At 35.0% G+C, this 25,040-nt stretch overlaps 1 protein-coding gene across 5 annotated transcripts in view; it reads left to right on the top strand.

Annotated features, from left to right (window-relative positions):
- NEK1 (NIMA related kinase 1) overlaps positions 1–25,040 on the top strand; it is a 209,805-nt gene that overhangs the window by 163,223 nt on the left and 21,542 nt on the right. For all 5 annotated transcript variants that reach the window (XM_004758106.3, XM_045078305.1, XM_045078304.1 and 2 more), the window contains 5 exons: positions 6,314–6,490; positions 10,161–10,281; positions 17,691–17,779; positions 17,874–18,121; positions 22,267–22,418. In XM_004758106.3, the coding sequence (XP_004758163.1) occupies positions 6,314–6,490; positions 10,161–10,281; positions 17,691–17,779; positions 17,874–18,121; positions 22,267–22,418 (787 nt within the window). The remainder of the gene's footprint in view (positions 1–6,313; positions 6,491–10,160; positions 10,282–17,690; positions 17,780–17,873; positions 18,122–22,266; positions 22,419–25,040) is intronic.

Raw genomic sequence — 25,040 nt, 5'->3', positions numbered from 1 at the left:
TCTCTTGCTGTGTCTAGGCTTCATTTGGTATTCTTTCTCCAGGTCCTTTAGGTGTGGTTAGGTTGTGTATTTCAGACCTTTCTTGTTTCCTGAGAAAGGCTTGTATTGCTATATACTTTCCTCTTCAGATGGCCTTTGCGGCATCCCAAAGGTTTTGACCAGCTGTGTTTTCATTTTCATTTATTTCCATGAATTTTTCAAATTTCTTTAATTTCCTGCCAGACAGATTCATTCCTAGGATGGTCTTTAACATCCATAAATTTGAGTTCTTTCCAAATTTCCTCTTGAGATTGAGTTCAAGTTTCAAATCAATGTGGTCTGAAAATATGCAGGGAATGATCCCAGTCTTTTGGTACCAGTTGAGACCTGTTAGGTGACCCAGTATCTGATCTATTCTGGAGAATGTTCCATATACACTCGAGAAGAATGTGTATTCTGTTTCTTTGGGATGGAATGCTCTGTGAAGTCTGGAATATCTGTGAAGTACATCTGGTCCAGTGTGTCATTCAAAGTCCTTGGTTCCTTGTTGATCTTCCTCTTAGATGATCTCTCTATTGCAGTAAGTGGGGTGTTAAAGTCCCTTACTATTATTGTATCATTTAATGTGTTTCTTTAATTTAGCTATTATTTCGGTTATGTAATTGGCTGCTTCAATATTAGGGCATGAATGTTTACAACTGCTAGAATTTCTTATTGGATTTCCTTTAATTATGATACCGTGTCCTTCCTTATCTCTTATTATAGTCTTTGCTTTAAAATCTAATTTGTCTGGTATAAAGATTTCTTTTGCTGCTCATTAGCATGATAGTTTTCTACCCCCTCACTCTCTATCTGGAGGTGTCTTTGGGTCTAAAATGAGTCTTTTGAAGACAGTATATTGATGTTCTTGCTTTTTTTTTTATCTGATATGATATCCTGTGTTTTTTGACTGGGACATTTAGCCCCTTTACATTCAGAGTAACTATTCAAAGATAATAATTTAGTACCTATGAATTTTAATACCTATAAAGTCACTGTTTCTGTATATCGTCTCTGTTCCTTTCTGGTCTCTGTTACTTTTGGGCTCTCTCTTTGCTTAAAGGATCCCTTTTCATATTTCTCGCAGAGCTGGCTTAGTGACTACAGATTTTTTTAGTTTTTGTTTGTCCTGGAAGCTTTTTATCTTCATCTATTTTGAAAGACATCCTTGCTGGGTAGTGTTCTTGACTGCATATTTTTCCCATGTAGCACCGTGAATATATCATGCCAATCCTCTCTGACTTTCCAAGTCCCTGTGGATAGGTCTTCCACCAATCTAATGTTTCTACCCTTGTAGGTTATGGGCCTCTGATTCCAAGCTGCTTTCAGCATTTTCTCTTTGTTTCTGAGCTTTTCAAGCTTCACTATTGTGTATAAAGGCGTTGACCTATTTTTATTGATTTTGAGGAGTGTTTTCTGTGCCTTGTGAACTTGAATGCTTGTTTCCTTCCCCAGATTAGGGGAGTTTTCTGCTATAATTTGCTCTAATATACCTTCTGCTCCCTTCTCTATTTTTCCTCTTCTCCTGGGATTCTAGTTATTCTAATATTGTTTTGCTTTATGGTGTCACTTATCTCTCAAATTCTCCCCATCGTGATCCAGTGGTTTTTTATCTCTCTTTTTTCTCAATTTTTTTATTTTCAATCATTTGGTCTTCTATATCACTTAATTCTCTCTTCTGCCTCATTTGTCCTAACAGATACTCCATTCTTGATTGTATCTCATTAATAGCCTCTTTTATTTTGATCTGATTAGATCTTAGTTCTTTTCTACCTCCAGAATGGGATTCTATAGTGTCTTCTCTGCTTTCTTCAAGCCCAGCTAATATCTTTATAGTCATTATTCTGAACCTTAGTTCTGACATCTTACTTACATCTATACTGATTTAGGTCACCGGCAATCAGTACTGCCTCTTGTTTTCCTTTTTGAGGTGAGTTTTACCATCTTGTCCTTCTGTGCATAGATGAACCAAATACTAAAATGGCAACAACAACCCCAGAGGAATATACGCCAAACAAATCAGAAGAGACCTATAACCAAAAAAGAGAGAAAGAATATAATCAGACAGGTGAACAGAACAAAGTAATACACTGCTGTTTATATTTTGGTCTGTTTGTTAGAAAACTAAATCCCAAAATTGTAAAGAAAGAGGAACTTATATAGGTACAAAAATAAAATACACTGAAAGGATAGAATGTAACAATAAAAATCAAAATTAAAAGACAAAAAAAAGGAACAAATATAAACAGCCAGAACAGAGCAATACACTATATCTTGGGTGTGCTTTGATCTGTTTGTCAGAAGAGACTGCTTCTCAAAATTGTAAAGAAAGGAAAAAATTATTCTGAACCTTAGTTCTGACATCTTACTTACATCTATACTGATTTAGGTCACTGGCAATCAGTATATATATATACACACAAAAATAAAATTAAATACAATAAAAGGATAGAATGTAACTGTAAACATGAAGTTTTTTAAGATTTAAAAAATGAGTTGATAAAATAAGAAAATTGGTTGAAAACAAAAGAGAAAAAAATTAAAATTGGAAGACTTATAAGAAGGAATCGTGAGAAAAACACCATGATTTCTATATATTATTTCACCCTGCACTGGAATTTTGCAGTTCAATGTGATCAGTAAATTTGGTCTTGGCTGGATGTTCTTGCTGATCTTCTGGGGGAGGGGCCTGTTGTACTGATTTTCAGGTTTCTTTGTCCTAGGCAGAGTTGCACCACCCATGCTAGGGGGCCAGGCCAAGTAAGCTGTGCTGGTTGCTCTATGTGGCTTTTGTTCCCTGAGGGCTCTCCACCCCCCAACTTTAGAAGATGAGAGTGAAAATGGCAGCCTCCTAGTCTCCAGCCCCAGGGCCCAAAGCTATCGCCCTCAACTCCTCAGTGTGCCCTTGGGGAAAGCAGTCCATTACTCTTGTCTCCCTGGTTTCCATCCATATTGCATGCTCACCCAGCTTGTGACTGTGCATTTCTTTCTTTTAAAAAAAATTTTTTTTTAAATATTTTATTTATTTGTCAGAGAGAGAGAGCACAAGAAGGGGGATGGCAGGCAGAGGGAGAGGCAGACTCCCTGCTGAGCAAGGAGCCGCATGTAGGACTTGATCCCAACTTGAGCCTAAGGCAGATGCTTAATAGACTGGCTACCCAGGTGCCCCATTACCAAGCATTTCTATCTCAGGCATGGGACCCTATTTTGAGTCTCCAATCCCTGTAGACTCCTGTAGTGCACAGCCATGCTTCTCCTCCTGGTAGAAGCAGGGGTGGAGGGCGTGTCTCACCATAGTTCTGCAGCTTCCTGGGCCCCTGCAGTTCGTAGTTTATGGCAGTCCCAAGCTGAAAGCTCATTCTTGGGCTCACTAATTGCAGCCGGCTTTCCCATTCAGATACCTGGGAACCCTTCCGCACTCAGGTACCCCTTTTCTTTCTGTGACCCTGGAGGTCCTGAAGTCACACTGTCCCACCTAAGATTCTGGCCACTTCACCACCTGAGCATTTTTCAGTCAGGATGTCCCTCACTAGAACAGACTTCTAAAAATTCTGATTTTGAGCTTTGCTGCCAAATCACTTTCTGGGGGTACCGGGTGGCTCAGTGAGTTAAGTGGCCGCCTTCAGCTCAGGTCATGATCTCAGAGTCCTGAGATGGAGCCCCACAGTGTGCTTCCTGCTCGATGGGAAGGCTGCTTTTCCCTGTCCCTCTGCCTGTTGCTCTGCCTACTTGTGCTTTCTATCTCTCTGTCAAATAAGTAAATAAAATTTTAAAACATGAAATTAAATAACAAAATTAAAATAAATCACTTCCTAGTGGCCAGCTTACGGAGGCTGTCTACCCCCATGCTTTAACTTCCCATATATTGCCTAAGTTCACTTCTCCGCACCTCCCATCCACCTTGCAGAAAGGGGCTGCTTTTCTATTTGTAGAATTGCAGCAATTCTTTCCTTACATCTCTGTTGAGTTCACAGGTGTTCAGAATGCTTTGATAGCTATCTAGCTGAATTCCTGGGACCAGACAAAACTAAGGTCTCCTAGTCCTCTGCCAAAATGGAAAACTGGTAAATTGATTCTTACACAATGCATGTATTTTTGTCTTTATAATGGATGACATATTTTTCCTGTTTCCCTTCTAAATTATTATTTCCGGTTAAAATAAAGCTATTCTTTCTTTCTATGTGTCTCTGTAAAATTTTATATGCAGATACCTCACTGAAGTATTTTTTTAAATATATAGTTTTCCCCCTGAGATCTTAGATCTTCCAGATGTGAGGGTTATATCATCAGTGATTAAAAACTAGTGGTTTTTTTTTGGTCCAGTATTTATTCTGATTAGTTCTTTTTCTTCTTACTACATTCATAACTTGTTCTAAAGCAATCTTTAATAATGGTGCTAACTAGCATCCTTGTTCCTGATTTTAATACACATGATTTTATAGCTGAACACTTAGGCTGAATGAGCAAAAACACAGATGGGACCTCTGTCACAATTTGTTGATGAAGCTTGGTGTAGGGAAGATATTCAAAACATGAGCAACACTATCGTTTTGTTCTTGATTGATTAGGAAGAAGTAAGAGGTAATAGAACTCAAAAATACCTGTACACAACTTGTTTTCCTAAGGAAGTTTACTGAACTAGGTACGGTTCCTGGTATCCTACTGTTTTGATAGGATTGCAAGCAGCACAAAGCACCCACTTAGCTTCAGTGATAATGATTTGAAATTGATATCAGTAAGGAAGACTCTGCCTTTCCCCAACCATTTCAGCCACCTGTGTGCAGATATAATACACAGAAAATTGAATTAAAAGGTATTAGAATTTCTCCATGTGGGTAGAGTGAGTTAAAGATGTATCTGAGAAAGTGATTTTTTTTAAGATTTTACTTATTTATTTGTCAGAGAAAGAGAGAAAGCACACAAGCAGGGGAATCAGAAGGGAGAGGGAGAAGCAGACTCCCCTCTGAGCAAGGAGCCCAATGCTGGGCTCAGTCCCAGTACCCTGAGATCATGACCTGAGGTGAAGGCAAATGCTTAACTGACTGAGCCACCCAGGCATCCCGAAAAAGTGATTTTTAATGATGAACTTTAGATGGATTTTAATGAGGATGATGGTGGAGAGAAAACAGTAGGATCAGGGCATTATAAGTTCTGGTAGGGTCATATTTCTTAAAGTTGGGATAGTAGAGGGAGAGAAGTGGAAAAAAAGATGTTAGAAATTAGAAGGTGGAATATTTAGCTTTGAAAATTTTGAGGAGCTCTAGTTAGTGACAAGCTCTCTAAGATATATGATCACTGGAGTGATTGAGGTAGGGTGAAGATAAAAATCATTGGAGAGGAATTGAGAGGCCCAGAGACTGGAAGGATTATTAATGGAGATCTGGCAATCAACTAAATTAGTTAAGACAGAATTAGTGCTGGGCAGATCTCCTGACTGGGAGTTAGAAAGTAATGTCTTCAAGGAATGAATGGGAATAGCCTATGTATCTTACAGATAACTGCAATGAATTGTTCTGAGGTAAATCCATTCTCTCGCGGCATAGGTTAAAAGTATAGGGAGTTTAGGGGAACTGGGTAGCTCAGTTGGTTGAGCATCCAGCTCTTGATTTCAACTCAGGTCATGATCTCAGGATCATAAGATTGGGCTCTGTGTTCAGCAGGGAATCTGCTGGAGATTCTCTCAGTCTCCCTTTCCCTCTGCCCTTCCCTCCCTTCTAAAATAAATAAATCCTTTTTTAAAAAAAGTATGGGAAGTTTCTGAGCAATTAGAAATAACTAGCAATTCCAGAAACAAAACAGTTAGTTAATGATTTAAAAAATATTATGACACATGTGTGGTAGTTTCAATAAAAGGGAGAAGAAAGTAAATCATATGTTAATCATCCTAAATATCATTATGTATAGTTAAAATGAAATTTAGGGGATGCCTTGATGGCTCAGTCAGTTCAGTCTCTGCCTTCGTCTTGGGTCATGATCCCAGGGTCCTGGAATCAAGTCCTGCATTGGGTTCCTTGCTCAGTGGGGATCCTGCCTCTCCCTCTGCCTGCTATTCCCTCTGCTTGTGCTCTCTTTCTCTCTGACAAAAAAAAATAAAATAAAATATTTTTAAAAAATAATAAAATGAAGTTTAGCTGTCATATATCTTAATCATTTATCAACTTATAACAGAGCTTATTCAGAAACTGCCTGTTTTAAGAATGCAATTTCTAATTTTGCTGGAAACACCATTATAGGTAAAATTCAAGTTATTTTTGAGAATGTAGCATGATCATTCTTTTTTTTGTTGTTGTTTCAGAGACTTCTCCTGAAAGAGAGAGTTACAAACCTTTAATTACTGAAGAAGAAAAAGTAAAATATACTTCACTTGAAATGAATCCATCAGCTACTGTTAATTCTTCTGTTGAAACGAACAGTCCAGAGTTTAATGAAGCATCTTCACAGACGTCATTGAAGCCAGAAGGAAATGTGGATGGTATTTTAATAACTCAAAATGAGCTCTATTTAACTTGATAATACTTTAATTTCTTCTATATAAACAGGCCTTTATAAGCAGATCATCAGAATATGTGTAAATGTTTGGGTGATTCATCTCAAATTAGGTTCATTGTTTTTTTTGTTTTTTTTTTTTTTAAGATTTTATTTATTTATTTGTCATAGAGAGAGAAGCGAGAGCAATCACAGGCAGACAGAGTGGCAGGCAGAGGCAGAGGGAGAAGCAGGCTCCCCGCCAAGCAAGGAGCCTGATGTGGGACTCTATCCCAGGACGCTGGGATCATGACCTGAGCCGAAGGCAGCAGCTTAACCCACTGAGCCACCCAGGCGTCCCGGTTCATTGTTTTTCTATGTTTAAGAGCTGGTCTGGATTTTTTAATGCTGCATAATAAATCGCCCCAAAATTTAGTGTTAAAACAAACAATACTTTCATTATATCTCCTGATTTTGTGTTTTAGGAATTAAGTCAAGGCTTGACTAATGTAACTTTTATAATTCATGTGCTTTTGTCTCTGGGATCACTGGTAATATTCAGCTAGCAACCTGGTCTGATGGGTTCAAGACGATTTCACTGGTGTCTTTTCAGATGCAGGTTGAAGTATGTGTTCAACTGGCCCCCTCTCCCTATTCATGTAGTCTCTACACCTTTCCATAATTCTTTCCAGCAAGGTAGACTGACTTCTTATATGGTGGCCAGGGCTCACAGATCCTAGGCAAAAGCTACTTATACTTTTAAAGCTAGTGTCAACTTGCACAGTATCACTTCTGCCATATTTCCTTGGTCAGAGCAATCAAAACCAGCCTAAATTCAAAGGAGGTAAAACAGATCCCACCTATCCAAGTTAAGAGTGTTAAGGAATTTGTAGCCATTGGTAATCTGCCATAGTCTGCCACTGAATAAAAAAAATTTACATTTTCTTCCATGTGTAAAATGCACTTACCCCTTCTTAAAGCCTCATCTTGAGAAAGAGAGAGAGCCATGCATGAGCGTGGGGCCAGGCAAAGGAAGAGAGAAAGAGAATCCCAAGCAGGCTTCACACACAGCACGGAGCTGGGCACATGACTTGAGTCAAAATCAAGAGTCGGGCACTTAACTGATGAGCCACCCAAGCACCGCAAAGCCTCTTCTTACTAAAAGGGCTGAATGCCTAAAGCTGTTATCCAAGTCAGGCCTATGTAGAGGTGAATTTTTTGGGGTACAGTTCTTTAAGTAAAATTACTCTTAATCACAAGACCTATAAGTGAAAAAGATAAGTCCCTTGCCTTTTATATATCTAACATACAGTAGTGAAACAGGAATAGAGACTTCTTCACAAAAACAAGGAAAATAGGGAACACATATCAATCACTGGTCCATAGAAATTCTGCAACGCCAGTGAGGTATTGCAATGTCAGCTTGCTCCCTTTGCACCAAAGATAGTGCCCTTGCGGCCTTTCTAAACTGCATCTTTCTTTCCTCTGCAATCCAAGCTGATGGAGTTTCTGCAAGTTGAATTTTCTTAATTTTGTGGGCTTTGTATGAATGTTTTTGACATTCACTACATTTGACCACTCTTCTTTTTTTCTTTATTTCTTCATTCCTTCCCTTCCTTGACTTCATCTTTGACCAGTAAAATCTGTCCTGAGTTCAGTGTTTGTTTTAAGGCCATGTTTTCCCTTAAGAAAACTGCCTGGAAGGCATTAACTTGGACTTTCTCTTCTAAATTGTCCTCATAAACTATATAGTTCTTTCTTCAATTAATCTCTCTCCAACTTTATCAAAGCCTACTAAAGAAGCTAGCTGGAACTTTTAACATTCTGCTTAGATAGCATCTTAGCTAGATCATTGAGTCTCTTAGGTATGTTTTCTATCATCATTGTTATTCCAGGCACCATATTTTCTGGCACTGTAGAACAAGAATCTCCTTTTTTCACTACTAATCTCTCATCAGCAGTCTCCTTGAAGCACTTTTAACTTCTTCCGACTGCTGTGTCCCAAAACAAGTGCACACGTTTTAAGCTTTTGTTATGTCAGCACCTATTTTCATATAGGAAATTCTGTTTCAATATCTATTGCTGCAAAACAAATTATTCCCAAAACTTAGTGGCTTAAAATAACTTGTTTTATCTCACATTTTAGTGGGTTAGGAATTGGGAAGGTTCTCCTCCATGAGACATCAGTACCACTCATTGATATTCACGTCAACTGGGCTTATTCTGGAAGGGGCAAGATGATGTCATTCCATGCATGGTGTCTCAATAGAGCCTGTTTAGCTGGTTCCTACTCCTTATTTAGTCTCAGGACTTGCCATGTGGTTGTTCCAGAATAAACTTCCACGGTGGTTTAGGCTTCCATATTCTAATGTAGAAGCTGCCAATTTTCTTGAAGACTAGAGTTGGAACTGGCATAATCTTGAACTGTACTCAGTTAAGACAATCACAATGCCAGCCCAAATTCGAGGAGAGGGGATGTAGAGGCCCCCTCTACATGAGAGAAATGTCAGAGACCTTGCTGTATGTGTGACCATCTTTAATACACCATGATAATTTAAATAGTCTTACTTATTAGAATTATAGTTAATAGGTACCTTACGCCTTTTCTTTAAAGAAAAACAAAGCAGAACCCTGTTAGGCGTATAGTAGAGACTATACAGCCTAGTACAAGTCAGCAAATATCTCCTAACAAAGAGCCAGATAGTAAATATTTTAGATTTTGAGAGCAATACAGTAAAAAAATCTAGTTTGTAGAGTAAGTCATATTGGTATGGCTTAAGGTGCTAATGAACAATTATTCACTAAAAAATAACTGAAAGAGGGCACCTGGGTGGCTCAGTGGGTTAATAAACCTTTGCCATCGGCTCAGGTCATGATCTCAGGGTTCTGGGATCAAGCCCTGCTTCAGGCTCTCTGCTCAGCAGGGAGCCTGCTTCCACCTCTCTCTCTGTCTGCCTCTCTGCCTACTTGTGATCTCTCTCTCTCTGTCAAATAAATAAAGTCTTTAAAAAATAAGAACTAAAATATTTTTTTTCTTCCAAGTGCTTTCTTTATACAGGTGAATAAAAGAAATTATTTAAGTAACATAAAAACTTTAAGGACTGGTATAATATCAATTCTCTTTCTAAATAGGACAAGCTAATTTGAAATTTTAAAAATAGAGAATGAAAGATTGTATGGATTCCAGGAAAAAGGAGGGAGTGATGGTGGCTTAAACAAGAACATTGTGGGGCATGTGGATGGTGCAGTGGGGTAGGTGTCTGACTCTTGGTTGTGGCTCAGATCATGATCTGGGTGACTTAAGGTCAGGCCTTGCTCAGTGGGGAGTCTGCTTAAGACTCTCCTCCTGCTCCTGCCCGCCCATGCTTAAACATGCATGCATGTTCTTTCAATTACATAAGTAAATAAATGTTTAAAAAAACAAAGCACCGATAATCTGAATTGAAGAGGTAGAAGAGAAGTCAGCAAATGAAGACAGAACCTTTCTCATTAGTATTTACTTTCAGAAAGTAACCAAAGAATTAATAAGATTAAAGATCTACAGGTAAAATATTTAATTTTTTGTAATAAATAGTACATTAGCTTAAAACTAGGTAATGATAATTTATAGAATATTTATTCAGATATCTATGGATGGATTTTGCTGACATGTTTATTGTTATGTTCTTGATTTTCAGAAGCTGATGGCTTAGAAACAGAAGTTCTACAAGAGCCAGGTGGAGCAAATAAAGATGGTAGCTTGCCATGCACGATTATTGATGTGTGGATTAGTGAGATAAAAGAAACGAAGGAAACTGAGTATGTTACCTCTTTTTCCTTTCATTTCAAAACCTGGCTCCCTTTTTGTAATTCTTTTTTAAAAAATACTGTAATAACCTAATAGTGTACTATATCCTATTATTATAATGCCTTATAAAATAATTTAATTTTTGGAAAGATATTACATTCATGTGGTTCAGAAATCAAGTATGTAAAGATACAGAGTAAAACATGTCTTTCCCAACTCTGTCTTCATTCAGCAGATTCCCATTTTCTTCTCCTTCCAGATATTTTTAATGTACACAAAACAAAAATGTCTCCTTCCCCTTTTTTTTTTTTTAAAGATTTTATTTATTTATTTGACAGACAGAGATCACAAGTAGATGGAGAGGCAGGCAGAGAGAGAGAGGAGGAAGCAGGCGCCCTGCTGAGCAGAGAGCCCGATGTGGGACTCGATCCCAGGACCCTGAGATCATGACCTGAGCCGAAGGCAGCGGCTTAACCCACTGAGCCACCCAGGCGCCCCGTCTCCTTCCCTTTTAAATGAAGTTATTAGTATAACACATATGGTATTTTCACCTTTTTATTTTTAGTCAGTAACCCAGGAATTTTTTGTATTTTTTTTTTTCTTATTTTATGGCTACTTAGTATTCTACTGTATGGATACACCACAACTCAGCAAGTCTTTTACATTAATTGATATCCTACATTAATTGATATTTCAAATGATGTTTCAATGAATAACAACCTTTTACATAAGATTATTTTGCATGTATATACATATATCTGTAGGATAAATGCTTAAATGCATAGACGTTAACTTCCTTTGTCAATTGCATTCTTATAAATTGCATTTGTAATTCAGTTACTGTTCTTTACAGGGTTTGTACTAATTTAAATTCTCAGAAATAATGTATGAAATATCTAATTTCCCCCAGCCCTGCCAAACTTATGTCAAAGTTTTTTATTTTTGCCACTCTGATTGGTTAAAAAATAGTATCTTGGTTTGGGTTCTTACTTTATCCATCTCTTATTATTGGTAAAGTGAGCACATTTTTTTCAAAATGTTTAAGTTTCATGTGTATTTCTTATGTGAGTTCTCTGTATGTATATATTTGATCCATTTTAAAAATTAGTAAGAACTTTTTAAATATTAGAGATACTTGACATGCAGAAGTTTTTTTTTAATTGTCATATTTACCTGGATTTTAATAATCATTCAGAGATATTTGGTTCTTTCTAAGATTCTCAAAGAATTTTTCAATCTTTTTTCTAGTACTTTCAATGTGGGTACTTTTTACATTTAAATCTTTAATCTATTTGGAATTTATTCTGGAGTAGGGGTTTAGTTTTTCTTCAGATGGCTATCCTGTTTCCTACTTGTGTTTATTAAAAAGTTCATCTTTCCTGCATACATTAAAAAATGCCACTTTTAATACATACTGAATTTTCTTAATTTTGTTCTTTTTCAGTTTTCTTGGCTACTTTTGCTTGTGTAATATTTCCTTTGAATTTAGAATTTACTAAATTTTGCCTAACTTCCCCAGGAAAAAAATCAATTGGTATTTTATTGAGATATTAAATTCATAGATTAACATAGGGAAAATCAGCATGATGTTTTCTTCCTGTCCATGAAGAACCTGATAGGCCTTTCTTTTGAGTAAGTTTTGAGTATTTTTATAGTTTCCTTCATCTAGGCTTTACACTTTTATTGGTAAGCCCTATTCATAGAAATATTCTTTTGTTTGGTGTTATAAATGGTCCCTCTTCCATGAGATCTTATAACTAGAAGGTTGTGTGTATGAAAGCTTAGATTTCTTTATATAGATTTTGTACTGCACTATCTTATTGATACCTACTATTGTTCAGGATAGATTTTCAGTTGAATCCTTTGCTTTTTTCAGATATACAATTATATCATATGAAAACAGTGATGATTTTATGTCTTTCCAATTTTTTTAACACTGATTTTTTTTCTCTGTAATTGCCTTCATTAGTTTCTTTTATACAATGTCAAATATTGGAAATAGGGAGTACCTCTGTGTTGTTCTTGACTTTAGTGAAGATGCTTCTCTTCTTAACCATCATTAGGCATGACTATACCTTTTAACTAAGATAGTTTCTATTGATACTTTGATTTTTTTTTAAGTTAGGAATGAATTTTGCCAAATAGTTTTTATTCTCTATGGAACTGCTTATATATATGTTTTCCTTTCTTTATTAGTATAGCTAACTTTTGAATGACACAGTTTTGAGCTGCATGGCAGCTCGTTCTACACATGGATTTTTTTTTCCAATAAATATATTGGAAAATTTTTTGGAGGTTTGTGGCAATTTGGGGAAAAAAAAAAAACTGGCAGGGGAACTGTGTAGCTTGGAATACAGACAAAAATAAAAGTTCGGGATTTTAAGACTACAGTAGACGGGGGCACCTGGGTGGCTTAGTGGGTTAAAGCTGCTGCCCTTGGCTCAGGTCATGATCTTAGGGTCCTGGGATCGGGCCCCGTGTCAGGCTCTCTCTGTGCCAAATAAATGAATAAAATCTCTTAAAAAAAAAAAAAAGAAGAATACAGCATATAATACATATAACATGCAAAATATATGTTTATCAACTGTGTTATCATGAAGGCTGTGGTCAACAGTAGTCTATTAGTAGTTAAGTTTTGGGGGAGTCAAAATTTACACACACATTTTTGACTGCATAGGGGATTCAGCCAGCACCCCATCCCTCCACACTGTTCAAGGGTCAACTGTATAATTAATTACATTAATGGATTACTTAACATAAACCATCCTGCATACCTTAAGTAGTTTCTTTTTATTCATGACATACTATTTTAAGGTAATTACATATTTTAGAATTTTTATATTGATACTTGCAAGAGTCATTTGCAGTTCCTTTTGGTTGTGGGAAATTATTGTTGGATTTTGTCATCATTATGGTTCCTTTATAAAAAATAATTGGAAGTTTCTTCCATTGCCATTGTCTGTAACAGGGACCATCAATCCTTTTCTGTAAGAGCCAAGTAGTAAAAATTTCAGTGTCGGGTAGACTATTTGGTTTGTGATACAGCTACTCAACTCTGCCTGAGTAGTGCAGAAGCAGCCATTGGTGTTACATAGACAAATAAGTGTGACTGTTTTGATACAACTTTATCTATAAAAATAGGAAGAGGGCTGGACTTGGACATGAGTACACACAAAAAATGCCAAAATGCTTGTTATAAAAAATGCTTACAGCAAATAATTTGAAATAGTCTAAATAATCACTAATAAGGAAATAGCTAAAAATATTGTGTTTCTCTATAGTACATAGCATATCTAGCACTTAAACACAATTTGAAAATAAAAGTTCCATTTCTAAAGCCATTCAACAAAACAATATCTGATTTATTAAAGACGTAAAGGTCAACAAATAGAAAGGATGCACCCTAGTAATTAATATCCACAATTCATAAAGAACTTGGCAAATTAAGAAATAAAAGATCAAAGCCCAAGAGAAAAATGGGGAAAAATATGAATATAGCTGTTTACAAGGGAGGAAAACACATATATGGCTAGTAAATACAATACAGTGAGAAAAAAGACATCAAATTCCTAAGTTCTTTGACTAACTTTACTCAGGGGAGAACTATGAATGCATGAATGTCAGATACTTGTTCTTCCTCAAAGAAGAGGAGTAAATAAGAGGTGGGCCAAGAGTCCAGATGTTTTCCTAGTGAAAGTTTCTTCACAAAAATAACAGGAAGCCAGGAGGAAGGCAAATAATAACATCAAATACTGGTGTGAGGTTGGGCCCTAGGGCCCGTTGATACATTGCAAGCACACATAAGAATTGGGAGAGCCAGTTTTGAAATCCATTTGCCGATTTTGTTACTTTAAAATGTGCATATCTAGGGCTCCTGGGTGCTGAGAAGGTCAAGTGGTTAAGTGTCTGCCTTTGGCTCAGGTCATGATCCCCCGGTCCTCCTGGGGATGAGCTCCACATGGGGCTCCCTGCTGAGGAGCTTCTTCCTTCCTGATTCTCCCTCTCACACTCCTCCTGCGTGTGGTCCCTCTTGCTCTGTCAAATAAAGAAATAAAATCTTTTTAAAAATAATAATAATATATATCCTGTAATAATACATCTTTTATTTTTTGGTATCTACTCTAAGATTACTTACAATGAGCACAAAGAGGCATATGCAAGAATGTTTATTGTAGGAGAATCATAACAAATAATTTGAAAGAGTGTAATCATTAATAAGGAAGCTGCTAAAAATAAAGAAGTTTCTGTATACTGCACTGTGGACAGTAGATAGCACTTTAAAGAATAAAATGTAGCTTCATGTATCAGTATGGAAATATGCCCCAATTATCAAATGATTAATATGATAGTACTGAATAAAAAGGCATTTCTATATGTTAAAATAACACAATTTCTCTAAAATTCAAGGAAAAATATGGGAAGATATATACCAAGCTGATGGCAGGGTGGGCAACTAAGAGTTGATGGGCATTCAGCATATGACAGTGGGTCATTTCCAGGATTGTTTCTACCTTTTGGCTGTTGAAAATGTTTGTATGAATATTTGTGTACAAGCTTTTATTTGCAGACCCATATTCTTTTGAGTGTATAGCTGGGAGTAGAATTGCTGCAGCATCTGGTAATTCTGTGTTCAACTTTCTGAGGAAGCAAGGAACATTACATTTTCAGTGAAGAAAAGTGTTACTTGTATGATTAGAAATGAAAACTTTGAAAATCAAAAATAGAAAAATTTTCAAAATTTAAACCTGAAAAAGTAAAAAATTATTTAAATTTGAGAAGCATTAAAAAGAATTAGGAAAACAAAAACTGCTTATAAGCCAAACTTGCAGAGATAAGTTACTGGTACTGTTGTTGTTTGTTTTTTTGTTGTTGTTTTTATTGCAATATAGTTGACACAAAATGTTACACTAGTTTCTGACAGCTCTGTACTTTATACTGTGTTATCACCAGTGTAGCTATCATTTATCACCATACAACACTGTTACAATACCCTTGACTATATTCCCTATGTCTGTGTTCCCTTTATCCTCATGACTTACTCATTCCATAACTGAAACCACGGACCTCTTACTAACTAACCCCTACCCCCCTACCCCTATGCCCATCTTCTCACTCCCCCTTCCTTCTGGTAACTACCAGTTATTTCTCTGTATTAATGTCTCTGTTTCTGCTTTTGTTTGCTTCATTTGTTTGTTCATTTGGTTTTTAGATCCCACATATAATATGTGAAATCACATGGTTCTTATATTTCTCTCTTTGACTTATTTCACTGAGCATGATACCCTCTATGTCCACCTGTGTTGTTGCAGATGGCCAGATCTCATTCCTTGTTATGGCTATATAATATTCCGTGTGTGTGTGTGTGTGTGTGTGTGTGTGTGTGTGTATTCATCTGTCAGTGGACACTTGGGTTGCTTTCAAATCTTGGCTATTGTTAATAATGCTGTAATAAACATAGGGATACAGAGATCTTTTCAAATTAATGTTTTCTCTGGATAAATACCCAGTAATGGAATTACTGGATTGTATGGTATTTCTATTTTTAATTTCTAGAGGAAACTGTACTGTTTTTTGTAGTAGCCACACCATTTACATCCTCACCAGCAATGCATAAGGATTCTTTTTTTTTTTTTTCTCTCTTTTTAAGATTTGTTTATTTATTTGTCTGGGAAAGAGAGAGAGCATAAGCAGGGAGAGTATCAGGGAGAAGGAGAAGCAGACTCCCTGCTGAGCAAGGAGCCCAATGTTGGGCTCCATTCCAGGACCCTGGTATCATGACCTGAGTGAAAGGCAGACAGACGCTCAGCCAACTGAACCACCCAGGCCTCCCAAGGATTCCCTTTTTTTCACAGTCTCATCAACACTTACCTCTTGTCTTTTTAGTGATAGCATTCTAACAGATATGAGATGATATCTTACTTGGTTTTGATGTGCATTTCAAATCAAATGCAAATGATTTGATTAGTGATGATGAGCATCTTTTTCTGTGTTTGTTTGAAACCTTTGGACTGTATTCTTCCAGTCTTTAAATTTTTGTTAAAAAAATATATATAATACATGAATTTAATTCCAGCTTTATTGAGATAAAACCTGTCAGTTCTTTACCTTTTTTCCTCAATTAATTCACTTTCTTTTAGTGTTAAAACTTTTTGGTGCATATCATTCTATATTTTATACTGTGCTACATACCATTTTTTTTTAAAGATTTTATTTATTCATTTGACAGAGAGAAATCACAAGTAGATGGAGAGGCAGGCAGAGAGAGAGAGAGCGTGAAGCAGGCTCCCTGCCGAGCAGAGAGCCCGATGCGGGACTCGATCCCAGGACCCTGAGATCACGACCTGAGCCGAAGGCAGCGGCCCAACCCACTGAGCCACCCAGGCGCCCCTACATACCATTTTTTTAAAAAGATTTTATTTATTTATTTGACAGCCAGAGATCACAAGTAGGCAGAGAGAGAGAGGACAAAGCAGGCTCCCTGCTGAGCAGAGAGCGCGATGATGCGGGGCTTGATCCCAGGGCCCTGGGATCATGACCCAAGCCAAAGGCAGAGGCTTTAACCCACTGAGCCACCCAGGCGCCCCTACATACCATTTTTTGAAACCTAACATTATTTAATGCAAATCGATCTGTAGATTACTTTGCTTACTTAATAAAATATTTTATTTATAAATTTATCAATTTATTTTATTAATTTATTTTATTTCTTTTACTTATAAAATATATTATTTATATTATAAATAAGTTGCAATATATATTAAATAAATATATAAATATTTATGTTTCTACTTTGTTTACTTAAGTATATTATTTTACTTATATAATATATATTAGATATATTTATTTACATTTAATTTATTTATAGACTGTCATTCCACAGTATTTCACATAGATTTCTGTTTCATTTTCTTAACAGCTGCATAATATTTTATAGTATTAGTATGGTACAGTTTTATATTTTCTGCTGTTAAGGGGCATTTTGATTGCTTAAAGTAGTGGTTCTCAAATATTAGCAAAGATTAGAATTACTTTGATATTTATTAAAATAAATTGCTGGACTTTATCCCCCAAAGCTTCCGATTGATAGGTCTGGGGTAGGCCCTGAGCAATTTGCATTTTGAACAAGTTTCTGTGTGTTCCTAATGTCTAGGGAACACATTTTGGGAACCATAGTTATAAGAAACGGTGAGTCTGGTTTTTGTGACTGATTAGGGATTATGATTGAAGGTTTTAACAGGGTAAAAAATACAATGTACTTATGAGAGAGAAAAATATATATATATCCACATACATAAATGAGGAAAATATTTGGAAGAGGGACCACAGCATGCTAGTGAACTTGTACTCCTTTTTTTTTTTAATTTGGGAGTGCTTTTATTTCTAGTAAATTGCATTTCTACTGATGTATCCTTCTGTGCAGGATGGAAGATAGGATCACTGCTCAGCAAAATGAAGTTTCTGAAGATGAAATCCCAAGGAATGTGGACCACCTTAGTGAAGTCGATATAAGTAAGCCTCATGTTAAATACTGTGCTTTTCTCAGTATCACATAGAGCTTAAGTACTGTATAGACTTATCACAAAATCTTTCCTTTATATCACAGGACCTGAAATAAGTGATTCTCAGCACCCTAAATGTGATATAGATAAACCTGTGCAACCAGAGCCATTTTTCCATAGAGTGGTTCTTTCAAAACACTTGAACGTAGTCTCTCAAATTCAGTCAGTTCTGTGTTCACCAGAAGAATCCTTTCCGCTTCGCTCTCGCTCTGATTCACCACCAAAAAATAAAAACCAGAGTTCCTTGCTGATCGGACTTTCAACTGGTCTATTTGATGCAAACAACCCAAAGGCAAGTATACACCTCCAATGGAAAATATCTGTTTTAGTAACATTTCTTATTTATTGTTTTTCTTTAATAAGCCATAATACTGAGTTTTAAACTCTTACACACACACATAAACAAAAAGAACAAAAAACTTCCATCTTCTCTGGGATTCTGAAAAGAAGTTGCCATTGAGAGTAAAATTGAGTACACTGAGAGTACCATTAGGATAAAAACTATTTCATTGGCTCCTTGTTCAGGATTCTTTTTATAGGGTCTACTTTTATTTAAGTAAAATCCCTCTTACACCATTTCCCTTCCTCACTACTCAATCCAACTTCCGTTTTTCATATAAGACTAAACTTAAGCAATATATGTTAAGGAGACAGAAATGTGTTTGCCTAATTTGATATAGAAAGGGTAATAGATATTCATATGCACTTTCTGGCAAAAAATTTTCAAACGTCTTTTTTCACTTGGTATTTTTGAAAATATGTAACCAATTTTTATTAAGAAATTACAATATTATCTCTATAGAAAATTTTAAAATATAAAGAAATCACTTATTTTGTTAGATTTTATATATGTAAGTATTACATATATAAAACTTTTTGTTAAAATAGAATATTATGCATATTTTTATAACCTGCTTTTCTGTTAATATGTACTATAAAATTATTACAAATGTTAATATTATAAATTATTACCAAAATAGCATTTTGTCATATCATCAAATAATCTCATATTATCTAGAATCACAAATTCCATTAAGCTGCTATGCTATATATAATTTTTTTAACTAATCTGTTTTTATTGTTGGGCCTTTAGCTTTCAGTTTTTGTTATAGTAACCACCTACACCTGTATCTTTGACAATAGCCACAATTATTTTCATAAAGTAAATTTCTGTAAGTGGAGTTCAAAAGTTATATTGGATATTGCCTGATTTGCCTTTAAGAAATAGCTTATAATGCCTCAGTAGTATGTAAGAGTCTGTATTCTAAAAAGCACCAACAGTTATCATTCAATTAAAAATTTTATATTTAGTGAGTGAGTAATTATATTTTTTTTAAAAAATTGTGTTTCTATGTTTACCAGTGAGGTTGAACATTTTTCATGTATGTAAGCCTAAATGGGAATGAATTACCTGAATTCTTTTATCCTTTTTAAATATGTCATTTTGATTTTCAATTTAATTTTCAAATTGGATCTGTTTTATTTTTTGGAGTGTTTTCTTATGCTTATTTTAAATGTAGAGATTGCTAAATTCTCCCACTTGTCTAATAGCAGTCAAGTTTTCAAAGATAATGAACTGTGAAAACAAATTTATGATCTTCAGAATTTGAGAATATGTGACCATCATGTAAAATATCCTGTAAATGTCAAGGATTAAGTCAAATTGGTTGATAGTGCTATTCAAGTCTTCTTTATCTTTACTACTTTTTTATCTATCTAGTTATATTATTTTTTGAGAAAAAACTAATTATCTATCTTTTCATTTGTGTCAAATTTTGTTCCGTGTATTTTGAAACTTTGTTACTGAGTGAATAAAAATTTAGTATTACTATACCTTCTGGATGAATTGATAGGTTTATTATTATGAAAGGTCACTTTTTGTTTGATAGTGTTCATCTTCTGTGTCTTACTAATTATCTCTCTGCTTATCAGTTACTGGAAAAGGAGTATTGAAATTTCTAGTCAATTGAATACAAATTAATAATCTTTATATCTTCTTGATAATTGCTTTCTTTATCATTATGAAATGACTCTCCTTATTCTTGGTCATATCACCTGTTCTAAAATCTATTTTTTCTGGTTGTAATATAGCCATTCTAGCTTTCTGATGATTATTATTTGTTAAGGATACATACACATTATTTTACATTATTTTACACACACACACACACACACACACACACACAAACATTAACTTGTAATTGCACTGACTTTCATGTAAAGTAGATTTTTTTTTTGTAGCTGTCACATTGTCAGGTCTTGCTTTTTAGTCAGTCTGACAACCTCTTTTATTTAAAGTGATTAGGCCATTTACTTTTTTTTTTTGGCCATTTACTTTTCATGTAATTTTCGATATATTATTGGTATGATTAAATTTAAACCTACCATTTTGTTATTTGTTTTATACTTGTCTCATCACTTTTTCTATTCTTATTTTACTTTTATTCTCCCTTCTTTTGGATTGAGTATTTTTAACATTTTGTTTTATCTCTATTATTTGCCAGTATAGATATTTTCAAAAACTTAGTTGTAAATTTTAGCTCTCAAGATGCAATTTTAGCTTTTTACAGTCTTCAAATAATATCATATCACTCACATATGACATAAGAACCTTTTCACAGTGTATTTCCACCCTCTTGTCTATAGTTTTGGCATTGTTCTCTTATATTTTATATCCACATGTTACACACACCACAATAAATTGTTATTGTTTTTGCTTTAAACATTATCAGGAATAACAGAAATAGCCTTTGTCTACCAACGTGTGGTTCTCTTCATTTTTAGAAAAAGTAGAACTTAACCCAAAACAAAAACACCTAAAATACTTATCAAAGAACACTGCACATGAAACATTTTTAATATAGGACAGATAGCTGTTGGACTGATGGGTGCATATACCCATTTCCATGCCTAGAGGAAAATTGCCAAATTCCATACCTCTTGAAATTTCTTTCTACTGTGTTATTTTACCTTAGGTTAGGAAAGCTATTATAATTAGTGAAATGAATAAACTAAAATTGAGATTTCTTTTTAGCCAGGATGAAAATTTATCTCAGCCTAACAAAGGTTGCATCTTTTATATAGAGTCCTCTTGAATTTAAGTGTATAATGCATATATGCTCTATATTTTTATTGATTAGCATTTATCTGGAGAAACTGTTACCATATGCGTATTTTGCACACTATTGGTTTATAATATACATGATTCAAATAATAAACAAGTCAAGCATAAATTCTGCTGACAGTGGGAGATTCAGTAAAAGATATACTTTCAGTACCATCATTAAGTGTTTTAACAAGCAACCTATCTACCCATCTTGTAGTTCATAACCATCTTTTTCTTGTGCTATAATATGTAAATTATGTTCAAATATTGGAAATCTGTCCTCCTTTATTTTCAAAAACAGATTGTACCAATTAATTTGGCAAAGTATATAAATTTTCATTAATATGCTAAACATTATGTTTTCTTCACAGTCTCCAATCTGGTATAGGATTCTTACCAGGGCCTTAGGAGTTACATTTCAAATCTCAACAGGTTCCTTTAGGTTTATTAACCAAATTCTGAGACTTATGTATATAGACATTTGTTTGATCATCCTGCCTATCTATCACATTCTAATTGCTGATAGGTTGGTGGACAGGGGCACTTTCTTCTATCCCTGGTCTTTCCCAAACAAATTCAAATTTTAGACACCTCAACTGTACATTGTTTTTTTTTCTCAAGTCAGTTCCTTTTTACCTGCTGCTATAAATGATTCTCCATACAAACATCAAAGTACCTGTCTTTCCACCCTTACCCTCTTTTGGGAAAGGCTGCAATTACAGTCCATTGTTTACGGAAGTGATGTTAGACTTTTTTTTTTTCACTAATATGAAGTTTTTTTATTTAACTGTTGTTGGCTACCCAGCAGCTCCTAGGATGAATGATACAAAGGGCCACCAATTATATGTGATATGCTTTGCAAATCTTCAGACAAACTCAGTTCAGGATTTGGGAAAAATATATGGGGAAAATTGGCCAGTGAGAGAAAGAGATACAAGGAAAGAGGGACAGTATGGGTCTTGAGTGAGAAGGAGCAAATTGGCAGTTTCTGGCACTGCCAATTTCTGACAGATTTCTAATTCCATTCCCTGGGTATACTCTGACTAAACACCTCTCCTTGCCTTTAAATGGTGAATAAAGTGAATCCCTATACCTTGAATTTTGAAACCTAAGCATAACTCACTTGTTTAGTTTTCCTCACTGAAAAATTACAGAGCTAAAATTCAAGAAAATTAAGTTCTAATCTTAGATGAGTCACTTCTGAAACTTCTAACTCTAAATATATGATATAAGATAAAAAATTAGTATTAGCTCTAACTTTCTAATTTTTTAATTTCATTTTTATTTTCTAATAATCTTACTCCTACTAAGAAGTCTGTTGACTTTTTTAGATGTTGAGGACATGTTCACTTCCAGATCTCTCAAAATTGTTCAGAACATTGATGGATGTTCCCACTGTAGGAGATGTATGTCAAGACAATCTTGAAATAGATGAAATTGAAGATGAGCATATTAAAGAAGGACCTTCTGATTCTGAAGACATGTGAGCATGATGTCATTAATAAATACTAGCACTAACAGAATTTCTGAGTTTATGTGAACTTTGGAGATGTAACTCACCTAAACAATTTTAAAAAATTATCTGTAGCTGTTAATTCACCACTCCTTTATCTTTTTACAACATATTTAAAGTACAGTCATACAAGTTTTGATATGTATATTAGCCTCTAAGTAATATAATGACTGACCCTCATTTGGGGAATATGAGTGTGCTTTCTGTCATATTCAGCACTGAGCATCTAGCACATTGACTTGTCCATGGTACATGTTTAATAAATATTGTTTAAATGAAGGAATATTAGCAGAATAATGACTGTTTAACAGTTTAACACCACATGATACAGGAATTGCAATGGAAAATTGTGAGATATGAACTATTCTACAGTTCCCCAGGGAAAAGACCAGAAAGCCTCTACATCTCTCTCCTGCTATATATGATTTCGAAACCATGACAGTGGGAACTTAGCAGGTAGTTTAGTTGTTTTGTTTGCATGTGTGTGGGCACATGTGTGTTCTGCATGTAATTTAATTGCTTTCGCAAAATTCCTTTCTTCATGATTCATGGGGAATTTAGAATCTACGAGGCAAATTTAACCAACCCTTCTGAGAACTATAGGAAGTGATAGCCCCTTGGACAGGACAAGTAAGCCCTCTCACCCCCTCAGACAAATGTTACCCAATATGGGGGGAAAATAAAGTGTTCGAGAAGGTATAGTGTATCCAGATCACCAGGAAAATATGGCATAAAATATTGGGACTTTTATGATTTATTTTCTGATATTTTTGAGCTTAAGTTTCTATATTTTACATCTTTTAATAGAAAAAAACTGTCAGTCTCTTGATTTCCTGCCCCCCTGCAATAGTTGAGCCAGAGCCACTGTATCTAGCACTATTTTCTGGTATTATGTTTGTTTGTTTTTCTTAAGTCGTGCCTCTTGTTTCTTAAATTTTTAACCAAACTGTTTCTATTAAAGGTTTTTTCACCCTTTTTTTCATGTCTCATACTGTTCTTTATATTTTTGCTAGTGTCCTCAGATTTTACAGGAAGTTACCCTTTTATCCTTGTTTTCTTCTGCTTAGGGGTAGTCATCAGCACTTCATGTGTTTTTATTGAGCCTCTTGGGGAACATGACAACATATCAGCACCTTTGTGGTTGACAGAGTGCTAGGTACAGTTTTTCCTCTAGGTGTTTATAAAGTCATCAGTTTTTATCTGACTGCACAGCAATTTGTTTGTGGCTTGTGTTCTTTTAATTACTAGTTGATGGCAGAATTTTATTTTAAAATTGAAGTTTAGAAGCTTTTAATATTAACTTAAAATTTTAAAAACCGAGTTATTTTTTAAAGTAAATTAGTCCATACCACAAAATTTTCCTTGGGATTTTTTTCTTTTTCTTTTCTTTCTTTTTTTTGGGGGGGCGGGGTGTCCAAACTTCACTCAAGGTCCTACAATAAAATCTACTAAAATGTGAATTCAAGGCCAGATTTTAAAATGGATCTTTTTTTTTTTTTAAAGATTTTATTTATTTGACAGAGAGAGAGAGAAATCACAAGTAGGCAGAGAGGCAGGCAGAGAGAGAGGAGGAAGCAGGCTCCCTGCAGAGCAGAGAGCCCGACGTGGGGCTCAATCCCAGGACCCTGGGATCATGACCTGAGCTGAAGGCAGAGGCTTTAACCCACTGAGCCACCCAGGCGCCCCTAAAATGGATCTTTTAAAAAAGATGTTAGTCTTATACTTTTCTTATAATGGCAGACTTGGCAGCCCCATTTACTTTAATACCATCTGTGCTGGGCACTAATTCTGCTGGGTTGGCCATAGTAAGATTTTGTCAACAGATTATTTGTCATTGTTGTAATGGTACATAGCAGATGTGCATATTATGTAATTAAATATAAAGTTCAATGTTACTAATAGGGTGATCCATAAGATTAGACATATTCTCTCATTCTAATTAGATGCTTTGCTTTTCTATACCTGCTACAAAGTCGGAGTGTAGAAGTTTGTACACATAAATACTAAATAGAGATATTTCTACTTTAAAAGAGTATTTTCTTTTCCATTAATGGAAGTTTTATTTAAGATCTTGTATAATACCATTTCTATATTAGTTTTCAGTAAATACTTGTTTGACTGGAATCTAAACTTGAAGGCTTTAATCAACTTTTATGTTCTATTCAGCATCGCTTTTCTGGTGGATGAAATCCTCAACATCGTACATAATCTCTTTCAGAAGACTTCACTTATCTAAAATTTCAATGAACTCTTAATCTACAGACTTTTCCCTTTGCATGCCACTTTAGTAGAAAGAGGCAAATTAAGATAAATAAAGTTGATGAGTACATTCTTGGGGTATTGTAGAAGTGATAAGAAGACCTAGATTTCAATCTTTATTTGCTATTTATTGACTGTATAACCTTGAGCAAATAATTTAAACACTTTAATTCTGTGTCCGTATCTCTAAAATGAATTATGAGTTATGTGTAGATAAAATTTTAGTAATAGGCTAAAACTGCTTAATAAACTAAAGTACTATATAAATCAAGGGTAGTATTTACATAAATTAATTAATTCCAGCATCTGTAATCCCTTGAAAGTAAAATTAAT

Source organism: Mustela putorius, unplaced genomic scaffold (assembly GCF_011764305.1).
Source record: "Mustela putorius furo isolate JIRA1106 unplaced genomic scaffold, ASM1176430v1.1 tig00000242_pilon_pilon_pilon, whole genome shotgun sequence".
Taxonomy (NCBI): domain Eukaryota; kingdom Metazoa; phylum Chordata; class Mammalia; order Carnivora; family Mustelidae; genus Mustela; species Mustela putorius.
Note: the sequence above shows the minus strand (reverse complement) of the source record. Positions and strands in the feature narration are given on the sequence as shown.